Source organism: Salvelinus fontinalis, chromosome 14 (genome assembly GCF_029448725.1).
Source record: "Salvelinus fontinalis isolate EN_2023a chromosome 14, ASM2944872v1, whole genome shotgun sequence".
In the NCBI taxonomy this organism is placed as follows: domain Eukaryota; kingdom Metazoa; phylum Chordata; class Actinopteri; order Salmoniformes; family Salmonidae; genus Salvelinus; species Salvelinus fontinalis.
In genome coordinates, this window is record NC_074678.1 from 36,470,351 (window position 1) to 36,486,359 (window position 16,009).

Here is a 16,009-nt window from a genome sequence, read left to right on the forward strand (position 1 = left end):
GGGAGACAGATAGATAAATATAGAGAGAGAGTGAGACAGCGAGATAAATATAGAGAGAGAGTGGAGGAGAGAGACGGAGAGATAAATATAGAGAGAAGGAGACATAGAGAGATAAATATAGAGAGAGAGGGAGACATAGAGAGAGAAATAGAGAGGGAGACATAGAGATAATTATATAGAGAGAGGGAGTCAGAGAGAGAGAAAGAGAGAGGGAGACAGAGTTAAATATAGAGAGAGTGGGAGAGAGAGAGGGAGACAGCGAGATAAATATAGAGAGAGAGTGGAGGAGAGAGACAGAGAGATAAATATAGAGAGAGAAGGAGACACAGAGAGATAAATATATAGAGAGAGGGAGACATAGAGAGAAATAGAGAGGGAGACATAGACATAAATATATAGAGAGAGAGGGAGTCAGAGAGAGAGAAATAGAGAGGGAGACAGAGAGATAAATATATATAGAGAGAGAGTGGGGGAGACAGAGAGATAAATATAGAGAGAGAGTGGGGGAGAGAGAGAGACAGAGAGATAAATATATAGAGAGAGAGTGGGGGAGAGAGATGGAGAGAGAGGTGGAGACAGAGAGATAAATATAGAGAGAGAGTGGGAGAGAGAGAGGGAGACAGAAAGATAAATATAGAGAGAGAGTGGGGGAGTGTTACGTTCCCCAGAGGGAGAGAGAGAGGGAGACATAGACATAAATATATATAGAGAGAGGGAGTCAGAGAGAGAGAAATAGAGAGGGAGACAGAGAGATAAATATATAGAGAGAGAGTGGGGGAGAGAGATGGAGAGAGAGGTGGAGACAGAGAGATAAATATAGAGAGAGAGAGAGTGGGGGAGAGAGAGGGAGACAGAGAGATAAATATAGATAAATATAGAGAGTGGGAGAGAGAGAGAGAGGGAGACAGAGAGATAAATATAGAGAGAGAGTGGGGGAGAGAGTGGGAGACAGAGATATAAATATAGAGAGAGAGTGGGGGAGTGTTACGTTCCCCAGAGGGAAAGAGAGAGGGAGAGAGGGATTGTGGGGGAGAGAGGGAGAGAGAGATACATGTAGAGAGTGGGGGAGAGAGAGTGATACAGAGAGATAAATATAGAGAGAGAAGGAGACAGAGAGATAAATATAGAGAGAGGAGGAGACAGAGAGAGAAATAGAGATGGAGAGAGGGAGACAGAGAGATAAATATATAGAGAGAGGGATACATAGAGAGGGAGAGAGAGGGAGACAGAGATATAAATATAGAGAGAGAGTGGGGGAGAGAGAGAGGGAGACAGAGAGATAAATATAGAAAGAGAGTGTTGGAGAGAGAGGGAGAGAGAGAGAGGGAGACAGAGATAAATAGTTAAGGAGACAGAGATAAATATAGAGAGAGGAGACAGAGGGATAAATATAGAGAGAAAGGGAGACATAGAGATAAATATAGAGAGAGGAGACAGAGAGATAAATATAGAGAGAGGAGACAGAGATATAAATATATAGAGAGAAGGAGCCAGAGAGATAAATATATAGAGAGAAGGAGACAGAGAGATAAATATAGAGAGAGGAGACAGAGGGATACATTTTTAGAGAAAGGGAGACAGAGAGATAAATATAGAGAGAGGAGACAGAGAGATAAATATAGAGAGAGGAGACAGAGAGATAAATATAGAGAGAGAAGGAGCCAGAGAGATAAATATAGAGAGAGAAGGAGCCAGAGAGATAAATATATAGAGAGAAGGAGACAGAGAGATAAATATAGAGAGAGAAGGAGAAAGAGAGAGGGAGAGAGAGAAATATAGAGTGAGAATGAGAGAGAGAGAAATATATAATTTATATATAGAAAGAGAGAAAATTCCACTCCTCTATATGAAATATGCGATCAGTGACAGATCACACTGTGCCTCGATCAATACCCAACTAACATAGACTCTATAATACACACTCTCACTGACAGGCTTAAACACACACACACTCTCAATCAGAGGCAGTAATACACACTGTACTCACTCAGCTGAACATGGCTCAAGGCTAGGGGAAATATCATCTGTTTATTGCTATTGTGAATGTCTATTCTGTGAGCCTGTGTATGTGGCTCTGTGATGAGAAGCTCAACCCTACAGGTGATTTACACACTGAGCAAAAATAGAAACGAAACATGCAACAATTTCAAAGATTTTACTGAGTTACATTTCATATAAGAAAATCAGTCAATTGAAATAAATTCATTAGGCCCTAATCTATGTCTTCACAATACTGGGAATACAGATATGCATCTGTTGGTCACAAATGCCTTAAAAATCAGAAAACCAGTCAGTATCGGTGTGACCACAATTTGCCTCATGCAGCGCGACACATCTCCTTCGCATAGAGTTGATCAGGCTGTTGATTGTGGCCTGTGGAATGTTGATCCACTCCTATTCAATGGCTATGCACATTTTCTGGATATTGGAGGGAACTGGAACACTCTGTCATACACGTCCATCCAGAGCATCCCTAACATGCTCAATGGGTGATATGTCTGGTGAGTATGCAGGCCATGGAGTATGTAGCTTCCAGGAATTGTGTACAGATCCTTGCAGCATGGGGCCGTGCATTATCATGCTGAAATATGAGGTGATGACGGCAGATTAATGGCACAACAATGGACCTCAGGATCTCGTCACGGTATCTGTGTGCATTGAAATTGCAATCGATAAAATGAAATTGTGTTCGTTGTCCGTAGTTTATGCCTGCCCATACCATAAGCCCACCGCCACCATGGGCCACTCTGTTCACAATGTTAACATCAGCAAAACCTCTCGCCCACACAACGCCATACACGGAAGGTACTGTTAAAACCGGGATTCATCTATGAAGAGCACACTTCTCCAGCGTGCCAGTGTTCATCGAAGGTGACAATTTGCCCACTGAAGTCGGTTACGACACCAAACTGCAATTAGGTCAAGACCTTGGTGAGGACGTCGAGCATGCAGGTGAGCTTACTAAGACGCCTTCTGACAGTTTGTGCAGAAATTCTTCGGATGAGCAAGCCCACAGTTTCATCAGCTGTCTGGGTGGCTGGTCTCAGACGATCGAGCAGGTGAAGAAGCCGGGCGTAAAGGTCCTGGGCTGGCGTGGTTACACACTGCGGTTGTGAGGCTGGTTGGACATACTGCCAAATTCTCGAAAATTATGTTGGAGGGGGCTTATGGTAGAGAAAGGCAACAGCTCTGGTGGACATTCCTGCAGTCAATATGCCAGTTGCACACTCCCTCAAAACTTGAGACATCTGTGGCTTTGTTTATTGTGACAAAACTGCACATTTTAGAGTGGCCATTTATGGTCCCCAGCACAAGGGACACCTGTGTAATGACCGTGCTGTTTAATCAGCTTCTTGATATGCCACACCTGTCAGGTGGATGGATTATCTTGGCAAAGGAGAAATGCTCACTAACAGGGATGAATGGCACACGTACACACTCCATGTCTCAATTGTCTCAGGGCTTAAAAATCCTTCTTTAACCTGTCTCTTCCCCTTCATATACACTGATTGAAGTGCATTTAACAAGTGGCATCAATAAGGAATCATAGCTTTCACCTGGATGTTATGGAAAGAGCAGGTGTCCTTGATGGTTTATACACTCAGTGTATATACACTACCGGTCAAAAGTTTTAGAACACCTACTCATTCAAGGTTTTTATTTTATTTTTACATTGTAGATTAATAGTGAAGACATCAAAACTATGAAAGTATGGTTCTCAATCAGAGGCAGCTGTCGATCGTTGTCTCTGATTGAGAATCATACTTAGGTAGCCTGTTTTCCCACTATGGGTTGTGGGTAGTTGTTTTCTGTGTCTGTGTTTTTCCATACAGAACTGTTTCAGTCTCGTTCATTCTGTTTTGTTGTTTTGTCATTCAGTGTTCAGTTGGATTTCATTAAAATGCACACTTACCACGCTGCACATTGGTCCGATCTTTCATACTCGTCATCAAACGAGGACGAGTACCGTTACAGTAATAGGGATTTTTATTTACCCAAATTACAGCGTGCCATGTAAAGGCACGGGGACGAAGACCAAACAAACACATATACAAAAAACTGGGTTGAAACCCAAACAAAAGAGCGAGGAGTACCTCGAATAAATACACAAGTGCACAATGACACCACACGGGACGAGACCCGTAATCACCTGCGCAAATCAAGCGACATGAAAGGCAAAACAACACAGCACAGGTACTCACACGATAATCGACAGCCCAATGGAAACCAAAGGGCACATTTATACAATTATAATCACTGAAATGGGGACCAGGTGTGCGTAATGACACAGCTCCAGAGGGATCCATGACAATTATGGTGTGGGGGTGCTTTGCTGGTTACACTGTCTGTGATTTATTTAGAATTCAAGGCACACTTAACCAGCAACTACCACGGCAACCTCCAGGCTGTGTAAGGGCTATTTGACCAAGAAGGAGAGTGATGGAGTGCTGCATCAGATGACCTGGCCTCCACAAACCCCAAACCTCAAACAAATTGAGATGGTTTGGGATGAGTTGGACCGCAGAGTGAAGGAAAAGGTCTACACTTGTTGTATTCGGTGCATGTGACTAATAAAATTTGATTTGTTCTAAAACTTTTGAACGGGAATGTATATACTGTATATAGCAAGCTGTGCTAATCTTTCCCTTTTGTGTGTGTGTGTGTGTGTGTGTGTGTGTGTGTGTGTGTGTGTGTGTGTGTGTGTGTGTGTGTGTGTGTGTGTGTGTGTGTGTGTGTGTGTGTGTGTGTGTGTGTGTGTGTGTGTGTGTGTGTGTGTGTGTGTGTGTGTGTGTGTGTGTGTGTGTGTGTGTGTGTTGCAGATGTTGAGTAATAAGAAGGGCTTACTGCCGGAGCCCAACTTGGCCCAGCTGCTGAACAGCATGACCAACCCAGCAGCCCTACAAGTCCTCATGAGGCCTTACCACACTGGCAAACGAGGAGGTCAGACACACACACACAGACTGGACTCCCTTATTTACAGGACTATTGTAAATTAAATAGAGAAACAACTTACTTCCTAAAGTTTATTGGGTTGTACAGATTAGATTGTTTCATTTTTATCCGTCTCATCCTCTCTGTGCCCCTAGAAAGATAGAAATGGCTTTCGATTAGCGTATCCTGTCTTATCAATTCTAAGCACGTTTCTTTTTGATGAATGCTTAATCATTTATTATAATGAACTTGTTCTCAGACTACACAGAGGAGAACAGGCAGGAAGGAGTGAAGGCTGAGGGCTGGCTCTTAAAAGAGGAGCACACACAATTAGTCTAAAATTAGCCCCTGATTAAATGTTAAACTGTCTACCTATTCTGGAGGAAGCTACCATTAGCTTTGACGCATACATGTATTATGAGTAGGTTGTGGATGTCTGGAGCTATTCCTGAGATGATTATCTGGCTGCTGTGTGCTATGCTTTGTTGCATACAGCCATGGGAAGTCGAAATGCCAAGACATAGATCGAAAATACCTCTTTACTATCTAACTTCCATTGTCTTCAAAGAGTGGCTGATTATTTTTCCCACATTCCGTTTGTTCATTCATTCATGCACCTTGGTTGGTCTGTGAGGCCACCACAGTGAGCCTTTTCCGTTGTCAATTGAGTGTCTCAGTCAAGTTTGATACCTCTGTTATACAATACACTGACCATACCTGCTTCCTCCTCTCTCTCTGTCTCCAGGGAAGTTTGGGCGGCCCCCAAGCCTGTCTCCATTCCTCAGACCTCCCCTCACAGCAGCCCTGTTCCAACTGGGGAAGGTACAGCAGGTAAGAATACTGTGGAGTGTGTGAGAGTGTGTATGTGGGAGTGTGTGTGCATATGTGTGTGTGTGTACAGGAGTGGTTCACAGGGAATGGAGATATGAGTGTGTGTGTGTGAATCTGTTTGATGACGTGTGTTGCAGCATGTTCTAAATGTGTGTACTATTACAGAGTGTTCTCAATGTGTGTACTATTACAGAGTGTTCTCAATGGGTGTACTGTTACAGCGTGTTCTAAATGTGTGTACTATTACAGAGTGTTCTCAATGTGTGTACTGTTACAGCGTGTTCTAAAAGTCAGTACTGTTACAGCGCGTTCTAAATGTGTACTATTGCAGCGTGTTCTAAATGTGTGTACTGTTACAGTGTGTTCTAAATGTGTGTACTGTTACAGCGTGTTCTAAATGTGTGTACTGTTACAGAATGTTCTAAATGTGTGTACTGTTACAGCGTGTTCTAAATGTGTGTACTGTTACAGAATGTTCTAAATGTGTGTACTGTTACAGAATGTTCTAAATGTGTGTACTGTTACAGCGTGTTCTAAATGTGTGTACTGTTACAGAATGTTCTAAATGTGTGTACTGTTACAGCGTGTTCTAAATGTGTGTACTGTTACAGAATGTTCTAAATGTGTGTAATGTTACAGCGTGTTCTAAATGTGTGTACTGTTACAGCATGTTCTAAATGTTAGAGAGTGTTCTAAATGTGTGTAATGTTACAGCATGTTCTAAATGTGTGTACTGTTACAGAATGTTCTAAATGTGTGTACTGTTACAGAATGTTCTAAATGTGTGTAATGTTACAGCATGTTCTAAATGTTACAGCATGTTCTAAATGTGTCTACTGTTACAGAATGTTCTAAATGTGTGTACTGTTACAGAATGTTCTAAATGTGTGTACTGTTACAGAATGTTCTAAATGTGTGTAATGTTACAGCGTGTTCTAAATGTGTGTACTGTTACAGCATGTTCTAAATGTTAGAGAGTGTTCTAAATGTGTGTACTGTTACAGCATGTTCTAAATGTTAGAGAGTGTTCTAAATGTGTGTAATGTTACAGCATGTTCTAAATGTTACAGCATGTTCTAAATGTGTCTACTGTTACAGCGTGTTCTAAATGTGTGTACTGTTACAGCGTTTTCTAAATGTGTGTACTGTTACAGCGTGTTCTAAATGTGTGTACTGTTACAGCGTGTTCTAAATGGGTGTACTGTTACAGCGTTTTCTAAATGTGTGTACTGTTACAGCGTTTTCTAAATGTGTGTACTGTTACAGCGTGTTCTAAATGGGTGTACTGTTACAGCATGTTCTACATGTGTGTACTGTTACAGCGTGTTCTAAAAGTGAGTACTGTTACAGCATGTTCTACATGTGTGTACTGTTACAGCGTGTTCTAAATGTGTCTACTGTTACAGCGTGTTCTAAATGTGTGTAGTGTTACAGCATGTTCTAAATGTTACAGAATGTTCTAAATGTGTGTACTGTTACAGCGTGTTCTAAATGTGTCTACTGTTACAGCGTGTTCTAAATGTGTGTAGTGTTACAGCGTGTTCTAAATGTGTGTACTGTTACAGCGTGTTCTAAATGTGTGTACTGTTACAGCATGTTCTAAATAATACAGAGTGTTCTAAATGAGTGTACTGTTACAGCGTGTTCTAAATGTGTGTACTGTTACAGAGTGTTCTAAATGTGTGTACTGTTACAGTGTGTTCTAAATGTGTGTACTGTTACAGCGTGTTCTAAATGTGTGTACTGTTACAGAATGTTCTAAATGTGTGTACTGTTACAGAATGTTCTAAATGTGTGTAATGTTACAGAGTGTTCTAAATGTGTGTACTGTTACAGAGTGTTCTAAATGTGTGTACTGTTACAGAATGTTCTAAATGTGTGTAATGTTACAGAGTGTTCTAAATGTGTGTACTGTTACAGAATGTTCTAAATGTGTGTACTGTTACAGAATGTTCTAAATGTGTGTAATGTTACAGAGTGTTCTAAATGTGTGTACTGTTACAGAATGTTCTAAATGTGTGTACTGTTACAGAATGTTCTAAATGTGTGTAATGTTACAGAGTGTTCTAAATGTGTGTACTGTTACAGAATGTTCTAAATGTGTGTACTGTTACAGAATGTTCTAAATGTGTGTAATGTTACAGAGTGTTCTAAATGTGTGTACTGTTACAGCATGTTCTAAATGTTAGAGAGTGTTCTAAATGTGTGTACTGTTACAGCATGTTCTAAATGGGTGTACTGTTACAGAATGTTCTAAATGTGTGTAATGTTACAGCGTGTTCTAAATGTGTGTACTGTTACAGCATGTTCTAAATGTTACAGCGTGTTCTAAATGTGTGTACTGTTACAGAGTGTTCTAAATGTGTGTAATGTTACAGCGTTTTCTAAATGTGTGTACTGTTACAGCGTGTTCTAAATGTGTGTACTATTACAGTGTGTTCTAAATGTGTGTACTGTTACAGCGTGTTCTAAAAGTCAGTACTGTTACAGCATGTTCTAAATGTGTGTACTATTACAGTGTGTTCTAAAAGTCAGTACTGTTACAGCGTGTTCTAAAAGTCAGTACTGTTACAGCGTGTTCTAAATGTGTGTACTATTACAGTGTGTTCTAAAAGTCAGTACTGTTACAGTGTGTTCTAAAAGTCAGTACTGTTACAGCGTGTTCTAAATGTTTGTACTGTTACAGCGTGTTCTAAAAGTCAGTACTGTTACAGCATGTTCTAAATGTGTGTACTATTACAGTGTGTTCTAAATGTGTGTACTGTTACAGCGTGTTCTAAAAGTCAGTACTGTTACAGCATGTTCTAAATGTGTGTACTGTTACAATGTGTTCTAAATGAGTGTATTATTACAGCGTGTTCTAAATGTGTGTACTTTTACAGCGTGTTCTAAATGTTACAGCGTGTTCTAAATGTGTGTACTATTACAGAGTGTTCTCAATGGGTGTACTGTTACAGAGTGTTCTAAATGTGTGTACTGTTACAGCGTTTTCTAAATGTGTGTACTGTTACAAAGTGTTCTAAATGTGTGTACTGTTACAGCGTGTTCTAAATGTGTGTACTATTACAGCGTGTTCTAAATGTGTGTACTGTTACAGCGTGTTCTAAATGTTAGAGAGTGTTCTAAATGTGTGTACTGTTACAACGTGTTCTAAATGTTAGAGAGTGTTCTAAATGTTACAGAGTGTTCTAAATGTGTGTACTATTACAGAGTGTTCTAAATGTTACAGAGTGTTCTAAATGTGTGTACTATTACAGCGTGTTCTAAATGTTACAGAGTGTTCTAAATGTGTGTACTATTACAGCGTGTTCTAAATGTGTGTACTATTACAGCGTGTTCTAAATTAGTGTACTGTTACAACGTGTTCTAAATGTGTGTACTGTTACAGCATGCTCTAAATGTGTGTACTTTTACATCATGTTCTAAATGTTACAGCGTGTTCTAAATGTGTGTACTGTTACAGCGTGTTCTAAATGTGTGTACTATTACAGCGTGTTCTAAATGTTACAGAGTGTTCTAAATGTGTGTACTATTACACCGTGTTCTAAATGTGTGTACTGTTACAGCATGCTCTAAATGTGTGTACTGTTACAGTGTGTTCTAAATGTGTGTAGTGTTACAGCGTGTTCTAAATGTGTGTACTGTTACAGCGTGTTCTAAATGTGTGTACTGTTACAGCATGTTCTAATTGTTACAGAATGTTCTAAATGTGTGTACTGTTACAGCGTGTTCTAAATGTGTGTACTGTTACAGAATGTTCTAAATGTGTGTACTCTTACAGCGTGTTCTAAATGTGTGTACTGTTACAGCATGTTCTAAATGTTACAGAATGTTCTAAATGTGTGTACTGTTACAGCGTTTTCTAAATGTGTGTACTGTTACAGCATGTTCTAAATGTTACAGCGTGTTCTAAATGTGTGTACTGTTACAGAGTGTTCTAAATGTGTGTAATGTTACAGCTTGTTCTAAATGTTACAGCGTGTTCTAAATGTGTGTACTGTTACAGAGTGTTCTAAATGTGTGTACTGTTACAGCGTGTTCTAAATGTGTGTACTGTTACAGCATGTTCTAAATGTTACAGCGTGTTCTAAATGTGTGTACTGTTACAGAGTGTTCTAAATGTGTGTAATGTTACAGCTTGTTCTAAATGTTACAGCGTGTTCTAAATGTGTGTACTGTTACAGAGTGTTCTAAATGTGTGTAATGTTACAGCGTTTTCTAAATGTGTGAAGTGTTACAGAGTGTTCTAAATGTGTGTACTTTTACAGCATGTTCTAAATGTTACAGCGTGTTCTAAATGTGTGTACTGTTACAGCGTGTTCTAAATGTGTGTACTGTTACAGCGTGTTCTAAATGTGTGTACTGTTACAGCATGTTCTAAATGTTACAGCGTGTTCTAAATGTGTGTACTGTTACAGCGTGTTCTAAATGTGTGTACTGTTACAGCGTGTTCTAAATGTGTGTAGTGTTACAGCGTGTTCTAAATGTGTGTACTGTTACAGCGTTTTCTAAATGTGTGTACTGTTACAGCGTGTTCTAAATGTGTGTACTGTTACAGCGTGTTCTAAATGTGTGTACTGTTACAGCGTGTTCTAAATGTGTGTACTGTTACAGCGTGTTCTAAATGTGTGTACTGTTACAGCGTGTTCTAAATGTGTGTACTGTTACAGCGTGTTCTAAAAGTGAGTACTGTTACAGCATGTTCTACATGTGTGTACTGTTACAGCGTGTTCTAAATGTGTCTACTGTTACAGCGTGTTCTAAATGTGTGTACTGTTACAGCGTGTTCTAAATGTGTGTACTGTTACAGCATGTTCTAATTGTTACAGAATGTTCTAAATGTGTGTACTGTTACAGCGTGTTTTAAATGTGTGTAATGTTACAGCGTGTTCTAAATGTGTGTACTGTTACAGAATGTTCTAAATGTGTGTACTCTTACAGCGTGTTCTAAATGTGTGTACTGTTACAGCATGTTCTAAATGTTAGAGAGTGTTCTAAATGTGTGTACTGTTACAGCATGTTCTAAATGGGTGTACTGTTACAGAATGTTCTAAATGTGTGTAATGTTACAGCGTGTTCTAAATGTGTGTACTGTTACAGCATGTTCTAAATGTTACAGCGTGTTCTAAATGTGTGTACTGTTACAGAGTGTTCTAAATGTGTGTAATGTTACAGCGTTTTCTAAATGTGTGTACTGTTACAAAGTGTTCTAAATGTGTGTACTATTACAGCGTGTTCTAAATGTGTGTACTGTTACAGCTTGTTCTAAAAGTCAGTACTGTTACAGCATGTTCTAAATGTGTGTACTGTTACAATGTGTTCTAAATGAGTGTACTATTACAGCGTGTTCTAAATGTGTGTACTTTTACAGCGTGTTCTAAATGTGTGTACTATTACAGCGTGTTCTAAATGTGTGTACTATTACAGCGTGTTCTAAATGTGTGTACTATTACAGCGTGTTCTAAATGTTACAGAATGTTCTAAATGTGTGTACTGTTACAGCGTGTTCTAAATGTGTGTACTATTACAGCGTGTTCTAAATGTTACAGCGTGTTCTAAATGTGTGTACTATTACAGTGTTCTCAATGGGTGTACTGTTACAGAGTGTTCTAAATGTGTGTACTGTTACAGCGTTTTCTAAATGTGTGTACTGTTACAAAGTGTTCTAAATGTGTGTACTGTTACAGCGTGTTCTAAATGTGTGTACTGTTACAACGTGTTCTAAATGTGTGTACTTTTACATCATGTTCTAAATGTTACAGCGTGTTCTAAATGTGTGTACTGTTACAGCATGTTCTAAATGTGTGTACTGTTACAGCATGTTCTAAATGTGTGTACTGTTACAACGTGTTCTAAATGTGTGTACTTTTACATCATGTTCTAAATGTTACAGCGTGTTCTAAATGTGTGTACTGTTACAGCGTGTTCTAAATGTGTGTACTATTACAGCGTGTTCTAAATGTTACAGAGTGTTCTAAATGTGTGTACTATTACACCGTGTTCTAAATGTGTGTACTGTTACAGCATGCTCTAAATGTGTGTACTGTTACAGTGTGTTCTAAATGTGTGTACTGTTACAGCGTGTTCTAAATGTGTGTAGTGTTACAGCGTGTTCTAAATGTTTGTACTGTTACATCGTGTTCTAAATGTGTGTACTGTTACAGCGTGTTCTAAATGTGTGTACTGTTACAGCATGTTCTAAATGTTACAGAATGTTCTAAATGTGTGTACTGTTACAGCGTGTTCTAAATGTGTGTACTGTTACAGCGTGTTCTAAATGTGTGTAGTGTTACAGCGTGTTCTAAATGTTTGTACTGTTACATCGTGTTCTAAATGTGTGTACTGTTACAGCGTGTTCTAAATGTGTGTACTGTTACAGCATGTTCTAAATGTTACAGAATGTTCTAAATGTGTGTACTGTTACAGCGTGTTCTAAATGTGTGTACTATTACAGCATGTTCTAAATGTTACAGCGTGTTCTAAATGTGTGTACTATTACAGAGTGTTCTCAATGGGTGTACTGTTACAGAGTGTTCTAAATGTGTGTACTGTTACAGCGTTTTCTAAATGTGTGTACTGTTACAAAGTGTTCTAAATGTGTGTACTGTTACAGCGTGTTCTAAATGTGTGTACTATTACAGCGTGTTCTAAAAGTGTGTACTTTTACAGCGTGTTCTAAATGTGTGTACTGTTACAGCATGTTCTAAATGTTACAGAATGTTCTAAATGTGTGTAGTGTTACAGAATGTTCTAAATGTGTGTACTGTTACAGCGTGTTCTAAATGTGTGTACTGTTACAGCATGTTCTAAATGTGTGTACCGTTACAGCATGTTCTAAATGTTACAGAATGTTCTAAATGTGTGTACTGTTACAGCGTGTTCTAAATGTGTGTACTGTTACAGCATGTTCTAAATGTGTGTACCGTTACAGCATGTTCTAAATGTTACAGAATGTTCTAAATGTGTGTACTGTTACAGCGTGTTCTAAATGTGTGTACTGTTACAGCATGTTCTAAATGTGTGTACCGTTACAGCATGTTCTAAATGTTACAGAATGTTCTAAATGTGTGTACCGTTACAGCATGTTCTAAATGTTACAGAGTGTTCTCAATGGGTGTACTGTTAGAGTGTTCTAAATGTGTGTACTGTTACAGCGTTTTCTAAATGTGTGTACTGTTACAGCGTGTTCTAAATGTGTGTACTGTTACAGCGTGTTCTAAATGTGTGTACTGTTACAGCATGTTCTAAATGTTACAGAGTGTTCTAAATGTGTGTAATGTTACAGCATGTTCTAAATGTGTGTAGGGTTACAGCATGTTCTAAATGTGTGTACTGTTACAGCATGTTCTAAATGTGTGTACTGTTAGAGTGTTCTAAATGTGTGTACTGTTACAGCGTTTTCTAAATGTGTGTACTGTTACAGCGTGTTCTAAATGTGTGTACTGTTACAGCATGTTCTAAATGTTACAGAGTGTTCTAAATGTGTGTAATGTTACAGCATGTTCTAAATGTGTGTAGGGTTACAGCATGTTCTAAATGTGTGTACTGTTACAGCATGTTCTAAATGTGTGTACTGTTAGAGTGTTCTAAATGTGTGTAGGGTTACAGCATGTTCTAAATGTGTGTAGGGTTACAGCATGTTCTAAATGTGTGTACTGTTAGAGTGTTCTAAATGTGTGTACTGTTACAGCATGTTCTAAATGTGTGTAGTGTTACAGCGTGTTCTAAATGTGTGTACTGTTACAGCATGTTCTAAATGTTACAGAATGTTCTAAATGTGTGTACTGTTACAGCGTGTTCTAAATGTGTGTACTATTACAGCATGTTCTAAATGTTACAGCGTGTTCTAAATGTGTGTACTATTACAGAGTGTTCTCAATTGGTGTACTGTTACAGAGTGTTCTAAATGTGTGTACTGTTACAGCGTTTTCTAAATGTGTGTACTGTTACAAAGTGTTCTAAATGTGTGTACTGTTACAGCGTGTTCTAAATGTGTGTACTATTACAGCGTGTTCTAAATGTGTGTACTGTTACAGCGTGTTCTAAAAGTGTGTACTTTTACAGCGTGTTCTAAATGTGTGTACTGTTACAGCATGTTCTAAATGTTACAGAATGTTCTAAATGTGTGTACTGTTACAGCGTGTTCTAAATGTGTGTACTGTTACAGCATGTTCTAAATGTGTGTACCGTTACAGCATGTTCTAAATGTTACAGAATGTTCTAAATGTTACAGAATGTTCTAAATGTGTGTACCGTTACAGCATGTTCTAAATGTTACAGCGTGTTCTAAATGTGTGTACTGTTACAGCATGTTCTAAATGTTACAGAGTGTTCTAAATGTGTGTAATGTTACAGCGTTTTCTAAATGTGTGTACTGTTACAGCGTTTTCTAAATGTGTGTACTGTTACAGCGTGTTCTAAATGTGTGTACTGTTACAGCATGTTCTAAATGTTACAGAGTGTTCTAAATGTGTGTAATGTTACAGCATGTTCTAAATGTGTGTACTGTTACAGCGTGTTCTAAATGTGTGTAGTGTTACAGCATGTTCTAAATGTTACAGCGTGTTCTAAATAATACAGAGTGTTCTAAATGTGTGTAGTGTTACAGCGTGTTCTAAATGTTACAGCATGTTCTAAATGTTACAGAATGTTCTAAATGTGTGTAGGGTTACAGCATGTTCTAAATGTGTGTACTGTTAGAGTGTTCTAAATGTGTGTACTGTTACAGCATGTTCTAAATGTGTGTAGTGTTACAGCGTGTTCTAAATGTGTGTAGTGTTACAGCATGTTCTAAATGTTACAGCGTGTTCTAAATGTGTGTACTGTTACAGCATGTTCTAAATAATACAGAGTGTTCTAAATGTGTGTAGTGTTACAGCGTGTTCTAAATGTTACAGCATGTTCTAAATGTTACAGAATGTTCTAAATGTGTGTACTGTTACAGAGTGTTCTCATTGGGTGTACTGTTAGAGTGTTCTCAATGGGTGTACTGTTAGAGTGTTCTAAATGTGTGTACTGTTACAGCATGTTCTAAATGTGTGTACTGTTACAAAGTGTTCTAAATGTTACAGCGTGTTCTAAATGAGTGTACTGTTACAATGTGTTCTAAATGAGTGTACTATTACAGCGTGTTCTAAATGAGTGTACTATTACAGCGTGTTCTAAATGGGTGTACTGTTACAGTGTGTTCTAAATGTGTGTACTGTTAAAGCGTGTTCTAAATGTGTGTACTATTACACCGTGTTCTAAATGTGTGTACTATTACACCGTGTTCTAAATGTGTGTACTGTTGCAGCATGCTCTAAATGTGTGTACTATTACACAGTGTTCTAAATGTGTGTACTGTTACAGCGTGTTCTAAATGTGTGTACTGTTACAGCGTGTTCTAAATGTGTGTAGTGTTACAGTGTGTTCTAAATGTGTGTACTGTTACAGCGTGTTCTAAATGTGTGTACTGTTACAGCGTGTTCCAAATGTGTGTACTGTTACAGCGTGTTCTAAATGTGTGTACTGTTACAGCGTGTTCTAAATGTGTGTAGTGTTACAGTGTGTTCTAAATGTGTGTACTGTTACAGCATGCTCTAAATGTGTGTACTATTACACCGTGTTCTAAATGTGTGTACTGTTGCAGCATGCTCTAAATGTTTGTACTGTTACAGCGTGTTCTAAATGTGTGTACTGTTACAGCGTGTTCTAAATGTGTGTAGTGTTACAGTGTGTTCTAAATGTGTGTACTGTTACTGCGTGTTCTAAATGTGTGTACTATTACACCGTGTTCTAAATGTGTGTACTGTTACAGCATGCTCTAAATGTGTGTACTATTACACCGTGTTCTAAATGTGTGTACTGTTGCAGCATGCTCTAAATGTGTGTACTGTTACAGCATGTTCTAAATGTGTGTACTGTTACAGCGTGTTCTAAATGTTACAGAGTGTTCTAAATGTGTGTACTATTACACCGTGTTCTAAATGTGTGTACTGTTACAGCATGCTCTAAATGTGTGTACTGTTACAGTGTGTTCTAAATGTGTGTAGTGTTACAGCGTGTTCTAAATGTTTGTACTGTTACATCGTGTTCTAAATGTGTGTACTGTTACAGCATGCTCTAAATGTGTGTACTGTTACAGTGTGTTCTAAATGTGTGTAGTGTTACAGCGTGTTCTAAATGTTTGTACTGTTACATCGTGTTCTAAATGTGTGTACTGTTACAGCATGTTCTAAATGTTACAGAATGTTCTAAATGTGTG

The 16,009-nt window shown here is 38.6% G+C and overlaps 1 protein-coding gene across 3 annotated transcripts in view; it reads left to right on the forward strand.

Annotated features, from left to right (window-relative positions):
* raver2 (ribonucleoprotein, PTB-binding 2) overlaps positions 1 to 16,009 on the forward strand; it is a 297,302-nt gene that overhangs the window by 170,633 nt on the left and 110,660 nt on the right. For all 3 annotated transcript variants that reach the window (XM_055861584.1, XM_055861585.1, XM_055861583.1), the window contains exons 5-6: positions 4,821 to 4,941; positions 5,678 to 5,763. In XM_055861584.1, the coding sequence (XP_055717559.1) occupies positions 4,821 to 4,941; positions 5,678 to 5,763 (207 nt within the window). The remainder of the gene's footprint in view (positions 1 to 4,820; positions 4,942 to 5,677; positions 5,764 to 16,009) is intronic.